The sequence below is a fragment of the Sphaeramia orbicularis genome, chromosome 14 (assembly GCF_902148855.1).
Source record: "Sphaeramia orbicularis chromosome 14, fSphaOr1.1, whole genome shotgun sequence".
Taxonomy (NCBI): Eukaryota; Metazoa; Chordata; class Actinopteri; order Kurtiformes; family Apogonidae; genus Sphaeramia; species Sphaeramia orbicularis.
This window is the reverse complement of record NC_043970.1, coordinates 45,628,189-45,645,668: the sequence shown is the minus strand read 5'-3', so window position 1 is coordinate 45,645,668 and position 17,480 is coordinate 45,628,189. Positions and strand designations below refer to the sequence as shown.

The 17,480-nt window shown below is 40.4% G+C and overlaps 1 protein-coding gene across 3 annotated transcripts in view; it reads left to right on the top strand.

The window, feature by feature from the left end:
- Nucleotides 1-17,480, top strand: part of LOC115432711 (rho GTPase-activating protein 7) — a 356,226-nt gene that overhangs the window by 323,737 nt on the left and 15,009 nt on the right. For all 3 annotated transcript variants that reach the window (XR_003937231.1, XM_030153641.1, XM_030153642.1), the window contains exon 13: nt 3,258-3,372. Coding sequence is in view for 2 of the 3 variants with exons in the window: in XM_030153641.1 (XP_030009501.1) it covers nt 3,258-3,372 (115 nt within the window). In the remaining variant the exon portion in view is untranslated. The remainder of the gene's footprint in view (nt 1-3,257; nt 3,373-17,480) is intronic.

Sequence of the window (17,480 nt, the reverse complement as noted above, 5' to 3'; positions counted from 1 at the left end):
AGTAGACAGTATGAATCTAATTGGACTAAAACATTAACTTCATTAACAAACAAACCTGCCTCTATTGGCTGTATTTCCCATTCCCATTCCAGCCATGTGATAATTAGCAAAATTCTCATCAAAATTCCAGATATCCTGAAAAATTTTCATGTTCACTGAACTCAATAAAAGTGGAAAACAAACAAAAAATAATATTAACTTCATTAACAAACAAAAGGAGACAAATTAAGGTATTAAAAAAAGAGAAAAAGAACAAAACAGTGACTTTTTCGGCAAAATATATCATAAACTGAACATAAACCAGTTCTCAAACGCACCTTTTTGCTGAGTCTTGTTACGCTTTTATTTTATGTATTTTTGTCATTTACGAGCTACCATAGATAGTCTTGTGACAGCTTCTGGCACCATTTTTTGTCAACGGTTATCAAGCTAGCCAAATGCGAAGTACCTGGGGAGGTAAGAACATTAGTCACATTAACCCTCATCTTTGAGGGTGCTACTTTTGTGGCAGTTCCCAAATGAATTTTTCTCTACTTTTAACCTTTCTTAAGTGATTTATCAATATTTTTTCTAATATTATCCTCTGTATTTTGTATTTTTAAATGAAAATCATGTATTTTCCTAGATTTAATTCACTGATGATGTAGATGTTCATAAAAGCTCAGGTTAAAGTTAAAGGTTTTTCCATCAAAAACAGAGAAAACGGAAGAAAAAAGTGACTTTTTTGGTCAAATCTGTCAATAACTGAACATAAACCACTGTCATTGATCCAACTCCTTGGGTTTTACTGGTGAATCAATGTTGTAGAAGATGACAGTGTTTCTCCAGAAAGCTGTAACTCCAGAGCCTCTGAACATCCAAATGGATGACCATGAAAAGACGATGAACTGTATTTTACCTCAGTTATTTACATGTATTGATAGGATTAATGGATGAACAGGTATTAGACAGTTTAGATCAGTAGATGGTTTTGGTCATCAGTGGATATTTGGGTCTTTACAGGTTAAAGAAAAACTCATGACATATGTCAAATTTCCATTCCGTGGAGGTCCTTTAGTCTCCTCCGTCTCCTCTGAACCTTCATCCTCCTCTTTTATTTTATTCTTTCACCCACTGACCCTTCTTTTGCCGTCTCTTACCCTCAGTTCACCTCATCTTCATCCCGTCACCATCTCAGCTCACTCACTCCTGCAGTCGTTTCCATTTCGTTTACCAACTCCTCTTCCACCTCCCTCCACCTTGCGTTTTTTTTTTCCACTTCAGCTCTTTTCCTCCCTCCAGGCTTGACGGGATAGTAGATGGAAATGACATCAGGACACAATCAGCATTTTGCGCCTCCCGTGTCCTGGAAACCACCGTCCCTGCCTGTCACATATCATGTCACACTTTCTGGTGGGAACAATAATTTGGAAAATTGACTGCTGTTCTCCCACAGACCTATGAAATCTCATTCCACCCTCTTTTCTCACTCATGTTTTTGCTTTGCTTTGACAAAACTCAGCAGTCCCACTGAGATATACACTTTTTAATGGTCTAACCGCGTGTGCAATTTAACTGTCGGTGTCTAATTTCACATTTCTGCCGCAGTGAAAACTGTCCACGCACTTTGATATGACACGTTTATGTCCGACTTTTTCTTATTTGTCAGAGCTAAACTTAAAACAAGTAATACCAGGCACAACAAACCCTACCCCTGGCACATATTGTAGCTTATTTTAGGATCTATCCAGCTGATGTCATCATATCTATGCATGTGCTGATGGCAGTATATCTATGCGTGTCCTGATATAATCATGTCTGTATGTACGTATGATGATGTCAGCATCTGAATCAAAAAAGTGTGAACACTGAGGTTAGTTTAAGAAAGATTTTGTGTTGTTTCAGTTAGCTTTATGTCAGAGTGATGGATAACAATTGCCTCTATATAAATCCATGTACTGTGTTCATTGGTTATTTCGTTTCAAAGTAAAATCAGAAAAACTACATTTCTGGCCGTTTTTTTTATTTATTTATTTATTTATTTATTTTTTAAACAAAATCAGAAAAATCTTAAACTTTAAATGGAGTGTGATATCATGAAATTGCGTACATTTACACGCAACTTTTAACTGGCGTGTCATCTGTACGCATTATAAATGATCCATGTGTATGTTTGCGCCACGTCAAATACTCCACACTGAGGGTTAGGGTTGGGGTTAGAGTTAGGGTTGGGGGTTAGGGTTAGGGGGTGTTGAGGTAAGGGTTAGGATGGGGGTTAGAGTTAGGGTTGGGGGTTAGGGTTAGGGGGTGTTGAGGTAAGGGTTAGGATGGGGGTTAGAGTTAGGGTTAGAGTTAGGATTAGGGTTGGGGGTTAGGGGCTAGGGATAGTGTTGAGGTAAGGGTTAGGGTTGGGGTTAGAGTTAGGGTTAAGGTTAGGATCAGGGCTGGGGGTTAGGGTTAGGGGCTAGGGATAGTGTTGAGGTAAGGGTTAGCGTTGGGGTTAGGAGTTAGGGTTAGGGGTTAGAGGTGTGGGTTGGGAGTTGGGGTTAGTGTCATGTGGGTCTTTGTGGGTTAATACAGGGTGGGGAAGCAAAATTTACAATATTTTGAGGAAAGACAGTGTATGACCAATTAGTTTATTGAAAGTCATGAGAATTTAAATCTTCAAATCATATTTTACTGCATTTCTAACGGTCTTGTTGTCTTCCTCAAGTTCAATTGCCATTTTTCTCATGGATTTGGTTGGATCCTTTAGGATTGTGGATGTGAGAGCTTTAATAAAAGCTTTGGTACGTTTTTTGTTGCTTCCTCCACTTCCAGACTTTCTCGTAATAGTTTTGCTCATAGTCATTCTCTTCTTTCCATTATAAACAGTCTTTATGGACACTCCAACTATTTTTGAAATCTCCTTTGGTGTGACAAGTGCATTCAGCAAATCACACACTCTTTGACGTTTGCTTTCCTGATTACTCATATGGGCAAAAGTTTCTGAAAAGGTATGGATAATAGTGTTAGGTATGATTATGACATCAATATATGTTTGGTTTCAAAACAATTGACGTAGTGCCTGCTGAGAAAAAACAACTAAATGTTCATTGTAAATTTTGCTTCCCCACCCTGTACCTGTTGATCCACTAATCGTATCAACCAGTCAATAAATTAATTTTTTCAGTGAGTCAGGGAAAACCAGCTGCTTTTCTTTGTCTTTTATGTAAATATCTTTATGTCCTTTTGTTAAAACAGTTTATTCTAAATGTGTTCTGTGTCATTTGCTGTAGATCGAGTCACAGGAAGTACAGTCTGGGACGTCCGGACCAGAGGGACCTGAGTGAGAACCTGGCAGCCACCCAGGGCCTGGCCAACATGATCACTGAGGCCCAGAGACTCTTCCAGGTGCGACAACCAAAAACCTGCCTCAGAGGTGGAAACTACTTCATCTTCATCATCTTATCATCATAATGAAGTTTTACAATTATATATTTTGTTCATAAATAACTTTCAAAGCACTTAAGATCACATTATAAGAAGCAAAAACCAGCACTGTCATCACATTGTCACAAATGAAATAATAATAATAATAATACATTGTATTAATTGTGGAATTCAGTGTAACTATGGAAAGGTCAGGGTGCACTTCTTTGGAGAGGTGTGTTTGAACTTGGGAAGGCAGAGTAAATATAGTGGATTTTCTGTGGTGTTTCTGAGCTTTCAATACCAAGATGATCAGGTGAGAAGATGGTGAAATAAGTTGGACTTTTTCAGTTGGTCACCAACATCATCCAGTGGAGGTAAAGGCCACATATGCCCCAAAATGAGTTATTTTGGACGTTTTTCCAAATACCATTCCAAAGTGCTCTAGGTGGTTGCCGAGGTCTAGTTAAGTGTTCTGCGAAGTGTTTCAGGATGTGTGTAACAATCGTTTTGTGGGCACTCCAAAATGTCCTCTTTTGCTAAAATGCAAAGGCTATAGTATGTGCTCCAAAATGGGTCATTTTGGACATTTTTTCAAATACCATTCTAAAGTGCGCTCGGTGGTTGCTGAGGTCTAGATAAGTGTTTTGTGAGGTGTTTAAGGATGTTTGTAACAATTATCTCACGAGCACCACATAATGTCCTCCCGTCCCAAAATGCTAAGGCTATAGTATGTGCTCCAAAATGGGTCATTTTGGACATTTTTTCAAATACCATTCTAAAGTGCGCTAGGTGGTTGCTGAGGTCTAGATAAGTGTTTTGTGAGATGTTTCAGGATGTTTGTAACAATCGTCTCATGGGCACCCCAAAATGTCCTCCCGTCCAAAAATGCTAAGGCTATCGTATGTGCTCCAAAACGAATCATTTTGGACATTTTTCCAAATACCATTCCAAAGTGCTCAAGGTAGTTGCTGAGGTCTTGATTAATGTTTTGTGAAGTGTTTCAGGATGTTTGTAACAATTGTTTTATAGGCACCCCAAAATGTCGTCGTCCCAAAATGCAAAGGCTATAGTATGTGCTCTAAAATGGGTCATTTTGGACATTTTTTCAAACACCATTCTAAAGTGCGCTAGGTGGTTGCTGAGGTCTAGATAAGTGTTCTGTGAGGTGTTTCAGGATGTTTGTAACAATTATCTCACGAGCACCACATAATGTCCTCCCGTCCCAAAATGCTAAGGCTATAGTATGTGCTCCAAAAAGGGTCATTTTGGACGTTTTTTCAAATACCTTTCTAAAACCCTCTAGGTGGTATCTGAGATCTAGATGAGTGTTTTGTGAAGTGTTCCAGGATGTTTGTAACAATTATCTCACGGGCACCACATAATGTCATCTTGTGCCAAAATGCAAAGGCTATAGTATGTGCTCCAAAATGAGTCATTTCGGACATTTTTTCAAATACCATTCTAAAACCCTCTAGGTGCTTGCAGAGGTCTAGATAAGTGTTTTGTGAAGTGTTTCAGGATGTGTGTAACAATCGTTTTGTGGGCACTCCAAAATGTCCTCTTTTGCTAAAATGCAAAGGCTATAGTATGTGCTCCAAAATGGGTCATTTTGGACATTTTTTCAAATACCATTCTAAAGTGCGCTCGGTGGTTGCTGAGGTCTAGATAAGTGTTTTGTGAGGTGTTTCAGGATGTTTGTAACAATTATCTCACGGGCACCACATAATGTCCTCTCCTCTTCTGTGAGGTGTTTCAGGATGTTTGTAACAATTATCTCACGGGTCCCCCAAAATGTCCTCCCGTCCCAAAATGCTAAGGCTATAGTATGTGCTCCACAAATGGTCATTTTGGACGTTTTTCCAAATACCATTCCAAAGTGCTCTAGGTGGTTGCCGAGGTCTAGTTAAGTGTTCTGCGAAGTGTTTCAGGATGTTTGTAACAATCGTCTCATGGGCACCCCAAAATGTCCTCTCGTGCCAAAATGCAAAAGCTATAGTATGTGCTCCAAAACGAGTCATTTTGGACTTTTTTAAAAATACCATGCTAAAACCCTCTAGGTGATATCTGAGGTCTAGATAAGTGTTCTGTGAGGTGTTTCAGGATGTTTGTAACAATCGTCTCATGGGCACCCCAAAATGTCATCTTGTGCCAAAATGCTAAGGCTATAGTATGTGCTCCAAAATGAGTCATTTTGGACATTTTTTCAAATACCATTCTAAAACCCTCTAGGTGCTTGCAGAGGTCTAGATAAGTGTTTTGTGAGGTGTTTCAGGATGTGTGTAACAATCGTTTTGTGGGCACCCCAAAATGTCCTCTTGTGCTAAAATGCAAAGGCTATAGTATGTGCTCCAAAAAGAGTTATTTTGGACATATTCTCAAATACCATTCTAAAACGTACTAGGTGGTTGCTGAGGTCTAGATAAGTGTTTTGTGAAGTGTTTCAGGATGTTTGTAACAATCGTCTCATGGGCACCCCAAAATGTCCTCTCGTTCCAAAATGCAAAGGCTATATATAGTATGTGCTCCAAAATGGGTCATTTTGGATGTTTCTTCAAATACCATTCTAAAGTGCGCTAGGTGGTTGCTGAGGTCTAGATTATTTTTCTGCGAAGTGTTTCACGATGTTTGTAACAGTTATCTCACGGGCACCACAATGTCATTTTGTGTCAAAATGCAAAGGCTATAGTATATGCTCCAAAATGGGTCATTTTGGACATTTTTTCAAATACCATTCTAAAGTGCGCTAGGTGGTTGCTGAGGTCCAGATAAGTGTTTTGTGAGATGTTTCAGGATGTTTGTAACAATCGTCTCATGGGCACCCCAAAATGTCCTCTCGTGCCAAAATGCAAATAGTATGTGCTCCAAAACGAGTCATTTTGGACTTTTTTAAAAATACCATGCTAAAACCCTCTATGTGGTTGCTGAGGTCTAGATAAGTGTTTTGTGAGGTGTTTCAGGATGTTTGTAACAATCGTCTCATGGGCACCCCAAAATGTCCTCTTGTGCTAAAATGCTAAGGCTATAGTATGTGCTCCAAAATGAGTCATTTTGGACGTTTTTCCAAATACCATTCGAAAGTGCTCTAGTTAAGAGGTCTAGTTAAGTGTTCTGCGAAGTGTTTCAGGAGGTTTGTAACAATCGTCTCATGGGCACCCCAAAATGTCCTCTCGTGCCAAAATGCAAATAGTATGTGCTCCAAAACGAGTCATTTTGGACTTTTTTAAAAATACCATGCTAAAACCCTCTATGTGGTTGCTGAGGTCTAGATAAGTGTTTTGTGAGGTGTTTCAGGATGTTTGTAACAATCGTCTCATGGGCACCCCAAAATGTCCTCTTGTGCTAAAATGCTAAGGCTATAGTATGTGCTCCAAAATGAGTCATTTTGGACGTTTTTCCAAATACCATTCGAAAGTGCTCTAGTTAAGAGGTCTAGTTAAGTGTTCTGCGAAGTGTTTCAGGAGGTTTGTAACAATCGTCTCATGGGCACCCCAAAATGTCCTCTCGTGCCAAAATGCAAAGGCTATAGTATGTGCTCCAAAACGAGTCATTTTGGACTTTTTTAAAAAATACCATGCTAAAACCCTCTGTGTGGTTGCCGAGGTCTAGTTAAGTGTTCTGCGAAGTGTTTCGGGATGTTTGTAACAATCGTCTCACGGGCACCCCAAAATGTCCTCTCGTGCCAAAATGCAAAGGCTATAGTATGTGCTCCAAAAAGAGTTATTTTGGACGTTTTTAAAAATACCATGCCAAAACCCTCTATGTGGTTGCTGAGGTCTAGATAAGTGTTCTGTGAGGTGTTTCAGGATGCACCCCAAAATGTCCTCTTGTGCTAAAATGCTAAGGCTATAGTATGTGCTCCAAAAAGAGTTATTTTGGACGTTTTTCCGAATACCATTCCAAAGTGCTCTCGGTGGTTGCTGAGGTCCAGATAAGTGTTCTGTGAAGTGTTTCAGGATGTTTGTAACAATCGTTTCGTGGGCACCCCAAAATGTCCTCTTGTGCTAAAATGCAAAGGCTCTATAGTATGTGCTCCAAAATGGGTCATATTGGACTTTTTTAAAAATACTGTGCTAAAACCCTCTAGGTGGTTGCTGAGGTCTAGATGAGTGTTTTGTGAAGTGTTTCAGGATGTTTGTAACAATTATCTCACGGGCACCACATAATGTCATCTTGTGCCAAAATGCAAAGGCTATATAGTATGTGCTCCAAAATGAGTCATTTTGGACACATTCTCAGATACCATTCTAAAGTGCGCTAGGTGGTTGCTGAGGTCTAGATTATTTTTCTGCGAAGTGTTTCACGATGTTTGTAACAGTTATCTCACGGGCACCACATAATGTCATCTTGTGTCAAACTGCAAAGGCTATAGTATGTGCTCCAAAAAGGGTAATTTTGGACGTTTTTCCATATACCATTCCAAAGTGCGCTAGGTGGTTGCTGAGGTCCAGATAAGTGTTTTGTGAAGTGTTTCAGGATGTTTGTAACAATTATCTCACGAGCACCACATAATGTCCTCCCGTCCCAAAATGCTAAGGCTATAGTATGTGCTCCAAAATGAGTCATTTTGGACATTTTTTCAAATACCATTCCAAAACCCCCTAGGTGCTTGCAGAAGTCTAGATAAGTGTTTTGTGAGGTGTTTCAGGATGTTTGTAACAATCGTCTCACGGGCACCCCAAAATGTCCTCTTGTGCTAAAATGCTAAGGCTCCAAAACGAGTCATTTTGGACGGTTTTCCAAATACCATTCCAAAGTGCTCTCGGTGGTTTCTGAGGTCTAGATAAGTGTTCTGTGAAGTGTTTCAGGAGGTTTTTAACAATCGTTTCGTGGGCACCCCAAAATGTCCTCTCATGCCAAAATGCTAAGGCTATAGTATGTGCTCCAAATTGAGTCATTTTGGACATTTTTTCAAATACCATTCTAAAACCCTCTAGGTGCTTGCAGAGGTCTAGATAACTGTTTTGTGAGGTGTTTCAGGATGTTTGTAACAATCGTCTCACGGGCACCCCAAAATGTCCTCTTGTGCTAAAATGCTAAGGCTCCAAAACGAGTCATTTTGGACATTTTTTCAAATACCATTCTAAAACCCTCTAGGTGCTTGCAGAGGTCTAGATAAGTGTTTTGTGAGGTGTTTCAGGATGTTTGTAACAATCGTCTCATGGGCACCCCAAAATGTCCTCCCATCCCAAAATGCAAAGGCTATAGTATGTGCTCCAAAATGGGTCATTTTGGACATTTTTTCAAATACCATTTCAGAGTGCCCTAGGTGGTTGCTGAAGTCTAGATAAGTGTTTTGTGAAGTGTTTCAGGATTTTTGTAACAATCGTCTCATGGGCACCCCAAAATGTCCTCCCATCCCAAAATGCAAAGGCTATAGTATGTGCTCCAAAAAGAGTTATTTTGGACGTTTTTCCAAATACCATTCCAAAGTGCTCTCGGTGGTTGCTGAGGTCCAGATAAGTGTTCTGTGAAGTGTTTCAGGATGTTTGTAACAATCGTTTTGTGGGCACCCCAAAATGTCCTCTTGTGCTAAAATGCAAAGGCTCTATAGTATGTGCTCCAAAATGGGTCATTTTGGACATTTTTTCAAATACCATTCCAGAGTGCTCTAGATGGTTGCTGAGGTCTAGATAAGTGTTTTGTGAGGTGTTTCAGGATGTTTGTAACAATCGTCTCATGGGCACCCCAAAATGTCCTCTCGTGCCAAAATGCTAAGGCTATAGTATGTGCTCCAAAATGGGTCATTTTGGACGTTTTTTCAAATACCATTCTAAAGTGCGCTAGGTGGTTGCTGAGGTCTAGATTATTTTTCTGCGAAGTGTTTCAAGATGTTTGTAACAGTTATCTCACGGGCACCACATAATGTCATCTTGTGTCAAAATGCAAAGGCTATAGTATGTGCTCCACAAAGGGTCATTTTGGACGTTTTTCCAAATACCATTCGAAAGTGCTCTAGGTGGTTGCTGAGGTCTAGTTAAGTGTTCTGCGAAGTGTTTCAGGAGGTTTGTAACAATCGTCTCATGGGCACCCCAAAATGTCCTCTCGTGCCAAAATGCAAAGGCTATAGTATGTGCTCCAAAACGAGTCATTTTGGACTTTTTTAAAAAATACCATGCTAAAACCCTCTGTGTGGTTGCCGAGGTCTAGTTAAGTGTTCTGCGAAGTGTTTCGGGATGTTTGTAACAATCGTCTCACGGGCACCCCAAAATGTCCTCTCGTGCCAAAATGCAAAGGCTATAGTATGTGCTCCAAAAAGAGTTATTTTGGACGTTTTTAAAAATACCATGCCAAAACCCTCTATGTGGTTGCTGAGGTCTAGATAAGTGTTCTGTGAAGTGTTTCAGGATGTTTGTAACAATCGTTTCGTGGGCACCCCAAAATGTCCTCTTGTGCTAAAATGCAAAGGCTCTATAGTATGTGCTCCAAAATGGGTCATATTGGACTTTTTTAAAAATACTGTGCTAAAACCCTCTAGGTGGTTGCTGAGGTCTAGATGAGTGTTTTGTGAAGTGTTTCAGGATGTTTGTAACAATTATCTCACGGGCACCACATAATGTCATCTTGTGCCAAAATGCAAAGGCTATATAGTATGTGCTCCAAAATGAGTCATTTTGGACACATTCTCAGATACCATTCTAAAGTGCGCTAGGTGGTTGCTGAGGTCTAGATTATTTTTCTGCGAAGTGTTTCACGATGTTTGTAACAGTTATCTCACGGGCACCACATAATGTCATCTTGTGTCAAACTGCAAAGGCTATAGTATGTGCTCCAAAAAGGGTAATTTTGGACGTTTTCCATATACCATTCCAAAGTGTGCTAGGTGGTTGCTGAGGTCCAGATAAGTGTTTTGTGAAGTGTTTCAGGATGTTTGTAACAATTATCTCACGAGCACCACATAATGTCCTCCCGTCCCAAAATGCTAAGGCTATAGTATGTGCTCCAAAATGAGTCATTTTGGACATTTTTTCAAATACCATTCCAAAACCCCCTAGGTGCTTGCAGAAGTCTAGATAAGTGTTTTGTGAGGTGTTTCAGGATGTTTGTAACAATCGTCTCACGGGCACCCCAAAATGTCCTCTTGTGCTAAAATGCTAAGGCTCCAAAACGAGTCATTTTGGACGGTTTTCCAAATACCATTCCAAAGTGCTCTCGGTGGTTTCTGAGGTCTAGATAAGTGTTCTGTGAAGTGTTTCAGGAGGTTTTTAACAATCGTTTCGTGGGCACCCCAAAATGTCCTCTCATGCCAAAATGCTAAGGCTATAGTATGTGCTCCAAATTGAGTCATTTTGGACATTTTTTCAAATACCATTCTAAAACCCTCTAGGTGCTTGCAGAGGTCTAGATAAGTGTTTTGTGAGGTGTTTCAGGATGTTTGTAACAATCGTCTCACGGGCACCCCAAAATGTCCTCTTGTGCTAAAATGCTAAGGCTCCAAAACGAGTCATTTTGGACATTTTTTCAAATACCATTCTAAAACCCTCTAGGTGCTTGCAGAGGTCTAGATAAGTGTTTTGTGAGGTGTTTCAGGATGTTTGTAACAATCGTCTCATGGGCACCCCAAAATGTCCTCCCATCCCAAAATGCAAAGGCTATAGTATGTGCTCCAAAATGGGTCATTTTGGACATTTTTTCAAATACCATTTCAGAGTGCCCTAGGTGGTTGCTGAAGTCTAGATAAGTGTTTTGTGAAGTGTTTCAGGATTTTTGTAACAATCGTCTCATGGGCACCCCAAAATGTCCTCCCATCCCAAAATGCAAAGGCTATAGTATGTGCTCCAAAAAGAGTTATTTTGGACGTTTTTCCAAATACCATTCCAAAGTGCTCTCGGTGGTTGCTGAGGTCCAGATAAGTGTTCTGTGAAGTGTTTCAGGATGTTTGTAACAATCGTTTTGTGGGCACCCCAAAATGTCCTCTTGTGCTAAAATGCAAAGGCTCTATAGTATGTGCTCCAAAATGGGTCATTTGGACATTTTTTCAAATACCATTCCAGAGTGCTCTAGATGGTTGCTGAGGTCTAGATAAGTGTTTTGTGAGGTGTTTCAGGATGTTTGTAACAATCGTCTCATGGGCACCCCAAAATGTCCTCTCGTGCCAAAATGCTAAGGCTATAGTATGTGCTCCAAAATGGGTCATTTTGGACGTTTTTTCAAATACCATTCTAAAGTGCGCTAGGTGGTTGCTGAGGTCTAGATTATTTTTCTGCGAAGTGTTTCAAGATGTTTGTAACAGTTATCTCACGGGCACCACATAATGTCATCTTGTGTCAAAATGCAAAGGCTATAGTATGTGCTCCACAAAGGGTCATTTTGGACGTTTTTCCAAATACCATTCCAAAGTGCTCTCGGTGGTTGCTGAGGTCTAGTTAAGTGTTCTGCGAAGTGTTTCAGGAGGTTTGTAACAATCGTCTCATGGGCACCCCAAAATGTCCTCTCGTGCCAAAATGCAAAGGCTATAGTATGTGCTCCAAAACGAGTCATTTTGGACTTTTTTAAAAAATACCATGCTAAAACCCTCTGTGTGGTTGCCGAGGTCTAGTTAAGTGTTCTGCGAAGTGTTTCGGGATGTTTGTAACAATCGTCTCATGGGCACCCCAAAATGTCCTCTTGTGCCAAAATGCAAAGGCTATAGTATGTGCTCCAAAAAGAGTTATTTTGGACGTTTTTAAAAATACCATGCCAAAACCCTCTATGTGGTTGCTGAGGTCTAGATAAGTGTTCTGTGAAGTGTTTCAGGATGTTTGTAACAATCGTTTCGTGGGCACCCCAAAATGTCCTCTTGTGCTAAAATGCAAAGGCTCTATAGTATGTGCTCCAAAATGGGTCATATTGGACTTTTTAAAAATACTGTGCTAAAACCCTCTAGGTGGTTGCTGAGGTCTAGATGAGTGTTTTGTGAAGTGTTTCAGGATGTTTGTAACAATTATCTCACGGGCACCACATAATGTCATCTTGTGCCAAAATGCAAAGGCTATATAGTATGTGCTCCAAAATGAGTCATTTTGGACACATTCTCAGATACCATTCTAAAGTGCGCTAGGTGGTTGCTGAGGTCTAGATTATTTTTCTGCGAAGTGTTTCACGATGTTTGTAACAGTTATCTCACGGGCACCACATAATGTCATCTTGTGTCAAACTGCAAAGGCTATAGTATGTGCTCCAAAAAGGGTAATTTTGGACGTTTTTCCATATACCATTCCAAAGTGCGCTAGGTGGTTGCTGAGGTCCAGATAAGTGTTTTGTGAAGTGTTTCAGGATGTTTGTAACAATTATCTCACGAGCACCACATAATGTCCTCCCGTCCCAAAATGCTAAGGCTATAGTATGTGCTCCAAAATGAGTCATTTGGACATTTTTTCAAATACCATTCCAAAACCCCCTAGGTGCTTGCAGAAGTCTAGATAAGTGTTTTGTGAGGTGTTTCAGGATGTTTGTAACAATCGTCTCACGGGCACCCCAAAATGTCCTCTTGTGCTAAAATGCTAAGGCTATAGTATGTGCTCCAAAACGAGTCATTTTGGACGGTTTTCCAAATACCATTCCAAAGTGCTCTCGGTGGTTTCTGAGGTCTAGATAAGTGTTCTGTGAGGTGTTTCAGGAGGTTTTTAACAATTGTTTCGTGGGCACCCCAAAATGTCCTCTCATGCCAAAATGCTAAGGCTATAGTATATGCTCCAAATTGAGTCATTTTGGACATTTTTTCAAATACCATTCTAAAACCCTCTAGGTGCTTGCAGAGGTCTAGATAAGTGTTTTGTGAGGTGTTTCAGGATGTTTGTATCAATCGTCTCATGGGCACCCCAAAATGTCCTCCCATCCCAAAATGCAAAGGCTATAGTATGTGCTCCAAAACGAGTCATTTTGGACGGTTTTCCAAATACCATTCCAAAGTGCTCTCGGTGGTTTCTGAGGTCTAGATAAGTGTTCTGTGAGGTGTTTCAGGAGGTTTTTAACAATTGTTTCGTGGGCACCCCAAAATGTCCTCTCATGCCAAAATGCTAAGGCTATAGTATGTGCTCCAAATTGAGTCATTTTGGACATTTTTTCAAATACCATTCTAAAACCCTCTAGGTGCTTGCAGAGGTCTAGATAAGTGTTTTGTGAGGTGTTTCAGGATGTTTGTAACAATCGTCTCATGGGCACCCCAAAATGTCCTCCCATCCCAAAATGCAAAGGCTATAGTATGTGCTCCAAAACGAGTCATTTTGGACGGTTTTCCAAATACCATTCCAAAGTGCTCTCGGTGGTTTCTGAGGTCTAGATAAGTGTTCTGTGAGGTGTTTCAGGAGGTTTTTAACAATTGTTTCGTGGGCACCCCAAAATGTCCTCTCATGCCAAAATGCTAAGGCTATAGTATGTGCTCCAAATTGAGTCATTTTGGACATTTTTTCAAATACCATTCTAAAACCCTCTAGGTGCTTGCAGAGGTCTAGATAAGTGTTTTGTGAGGTGTTTCAGGATGTTTGTAACAATCGTCTCATGGGCACCCCAAAATGTCCTCCCATCCCAAAATGCAAAGGCTATAGTATGTGCTCCAAAAAGAGTTATTTTGGACGTTTTTCCAAATACCATTCCAAAGTGCTCTCGGTGGTTGCTGAGGTCCAGATAAGTGTTCTGTGAAGTGTTTCAGGATGTTTGTAACAATCGTTTTGTGGGCACCCCAAAATGTCCTCTTGTGCTAAAATGCAAAGGCTCTATAGTATGTGCTCCAAAATGGGTCATTTTGGACATTTTTTCAAATACCATTCCAGAGTGCTCTAGATGGTTGCTGAGGTCTAGATAAGTGTTTTGTGAGGTGTTTCAGGATGTTTGTAACAATCGTCTCATGGGCACCCCAAAATGTCCTCTCGTGCCAAAATGCTAAGGCTATAGTATGTGCTCCAAAATGGGTCATTTTGGACGTTTTTTCAAATACCATTCTAAAGTGCGCTAGGTGGTTGCTGAGGTCTAGATAAGTGTTTTGTGAGGTGTTTCAGGATGTTTGTAACAATCGTCTCATGGGCACCCCAAAATGTCCTCTCGTGCCAAAATGCAAAGGCTATAGTATGTGCTCCAAAACGAGTCATTTTGGACTTTTTTAAAAAATACCATGCTAAAACCCTCTGTGTGGTTGCCGAGGTCTAGTTAAGTGTTCTGCGAAGTGTTTCGGGATGTTTGTAACAATCGTTTTGTGGGCACCCCAAAATGTCCTCTTGTGCTAAAATGCAAAGGCTCTATAGTATGTGCTCCAAAATGGGTCATTTTGGACATTTTTTCAAATACCATTCCAGAGTGCTCTAGATGGTTGCTGAGGTCTAGATAAGTGTTTTGTGAGGTGTTTCAGGATGTTTGTAACAATCGTCTCATGGGCACCCCAAAATGTCCTCTCGTGCCAAAATGCTAAGGCTATAGTATGTGCTCCAAAACGAGTCATTTTGGACTTTTTTAAAAAATACCATGCTAAAACCCTCTGTGTGGTTGCCGAGGTCTAGTTAAGTGTTCTGCGAAGTGTTTCGGGATGTTTGTAACAATCGTCTCATGGGCACCCCAAAATGTCCTCTCGTGCCAAAATGCAAAGGCTATAGTATGTGCTCCAAAACGAGTCATTTTGGACTTTTTTAAAAATACCATGCCAAAACCCTCTATGTGGTTGCTGAGGTCTAGATAAGTGTTCTGTGAGGTGTTTCAGGAGGTTTTTAACAATTGTTTCGTGGGCACCCCAAAATGTCCTCTCATGCCAAAATGCTAAGGCTATAGTATGTGCTCCAAATTGAGTCATTTTGGACATTTTTTCAAATACCATTCTAAAACCCTCTAGGTGCTTGCAGAGGTCTAGATAAGTGTTCTGTGAAGTGTTTCAGGATGTTTGTAACAATCGTTTTCTGGGCACCCCAAAATGTCCTCTTGTGCTAAAATGCAAAAGCTATAGTATGTGCTCCAAAACGACTCATTTTGGATGTTTTTTCAAATACCATTCTAAAACCCTCTAGGTGCTTGCAGAGGTCTAGATAAGTGTTTTGTGAAGTGTTTCTGGATGTTTGTAACAATCGTTTTGTGGGCACCCCAAAATGTCCTCTTGTGCTAAAATGCAAAGGCTATGTGCTCCAAAATGGGTCATGTTGGACATTTTTAAAAATACTATGCTAAAACCCTCTAGGTGGTTGCTGAGGTCTAGATGAGTGTTTTGTGAAGTGTTTCGGGATGTTTGTAACAATTATCTCACGGGCACCACATAATGTCATCCTGTGCCAAAATGCAAAGGCTATGTGCTCCAAAATGAGTCAATTTGGACATTTTTTCAAATACCATTCTAAAGTGCGCTAGGTGGTTGCTGAGGTCCAGATAACTGTTTTGTGAAGTGTTTCAGGATGTTTGTAACAATCGTCTCATGGGCACCCCAAAATGTCCTCCCGTCCCAAAATGCTAAGGCTATAGGATGTGCTCCAAAATGGGTTATTTTGGACATTTTTTTAAATACCATTCCAAAGTGCGCTAGGTGGTTGCTGAGGTCTAGATTATTTTTCTATGAAGTGTTTCAGGATGTTTGTAACAATCGTTTCGTGGGCACCCCAAAATGTCCTCTTGTGCTAAAATGCAAAGGCTCTATAGTATGTGCTCCAAAATGGGTCATATTGGACTTTTTTAAAAATACTGTGCTAAAACCCTCTAGGTGGTTGCTGAGGTCTAGATGAGTGTTTTGTGAAGTGTTTCAGGATGTTTGTAACAGTTATCTCACGGGCACCACATAATGTCATCTTGTGTCAAAATGCAAAGGCTATAGTATGTGCTCCAAAATGGGTTATTTTGGACGTTTTTTCAAATACCATTCCAAAGTGCTCTAGGTGGTTGCCGAGGTCTAGTTAAGTGTTCTGCGAAGTGTTTCGGGATGTTTGTAACAATCGTCTCACGGGCACCCCAAAATGTCCTCTCGTGCCAAAATGCAAAGGCTATAGTATGTGCTCCAAAAAGAGTTATTTTGGACGTTTTTAAAAATACCATGCCAAAACCCTCTATGTGGTTGCTGAGGTCTAGATGAGTGTTTTGTGAGGTGTTTCAGGATGTTTGTAACAATTATCTCACGAGCACCACATAATGTCATCTTGTGCCAAAATGCAAAGGCTATATAGTATGTGCTCCAAAATGAGTCATTTTGGACACATTCTCAGATACCATTCTAAAGTGCGCTAGGTGGTTGCTGAGGTCTAGATTATTTTTCTGCGAAGTGTTTCACGATGTTTGTAACAGTTATCTCACGGGCACCACATAATGTCATCTTGTGTCAAACTGCAAAGGCTATAGTATGTGCTCCAAAATGAGTCATTTTGGACGTTTTTCCATATACCATTCCAAAGTGCGCTAGGTGGTTGCTGAGGTCCAGATAAGTGTTTTGTGAAGTGTTTCAGGATGTTTGTAACAATTATCTCATGAGCACCACATAATGTCCTCCCGTCCCAAAATGCTAAGGCTATAGTATGTGCTCCAAAATGAGTCATTTTGGACATTTTTTCAAATACCATTCCAAAACCCTCTAGGTGCTTGCAGAAGTCTAGATAAGTGTTTTGTGAGGTGTTTCAGGATGTTTGTAACAATCGTCTCACGGGCACCCCAAAATGTCCTCTTGTGCTAAAATGCAAAGGCTATATAGTATGTGCTCCAAAATGAGTCATTTTGGACGGTTTTCCAAATACCATTCCAAAGTGCTCTCGGTGGTTTCTGAGGTCTAGATAAGTGTTCTGTGAGGTGGTTCAGGAGGTTTTTAACAATTGTTTCGTGGGCACCCCAAAATGTCCTCTCATGCCAAAATGCAAAGGCTATAGTATGTGCTCCAAAAACGGGTCATTTTGGACGTTTTTTCAAATACCATTCTAAAGTGCGCTAGGTGGTTGCTGAGGTCTAGATAAGTGTTCTGTGAGGTGTTTCAGGAGGTTTTTAACAATCGTTTCGTGGGCACCCCAAAATGTCCTCTCATGCCAAAATGCTAAGGCTATAGTATGTGCTCCAAATTGAGTCATTTTGGACATTTTTTCAAATACCATTCTAAAACCCTCTAGGTGCTTGCAGAGGTCTAGATAAGTGTTTTATGAAGTGTTTCAGGATGTTTGTAACAATCG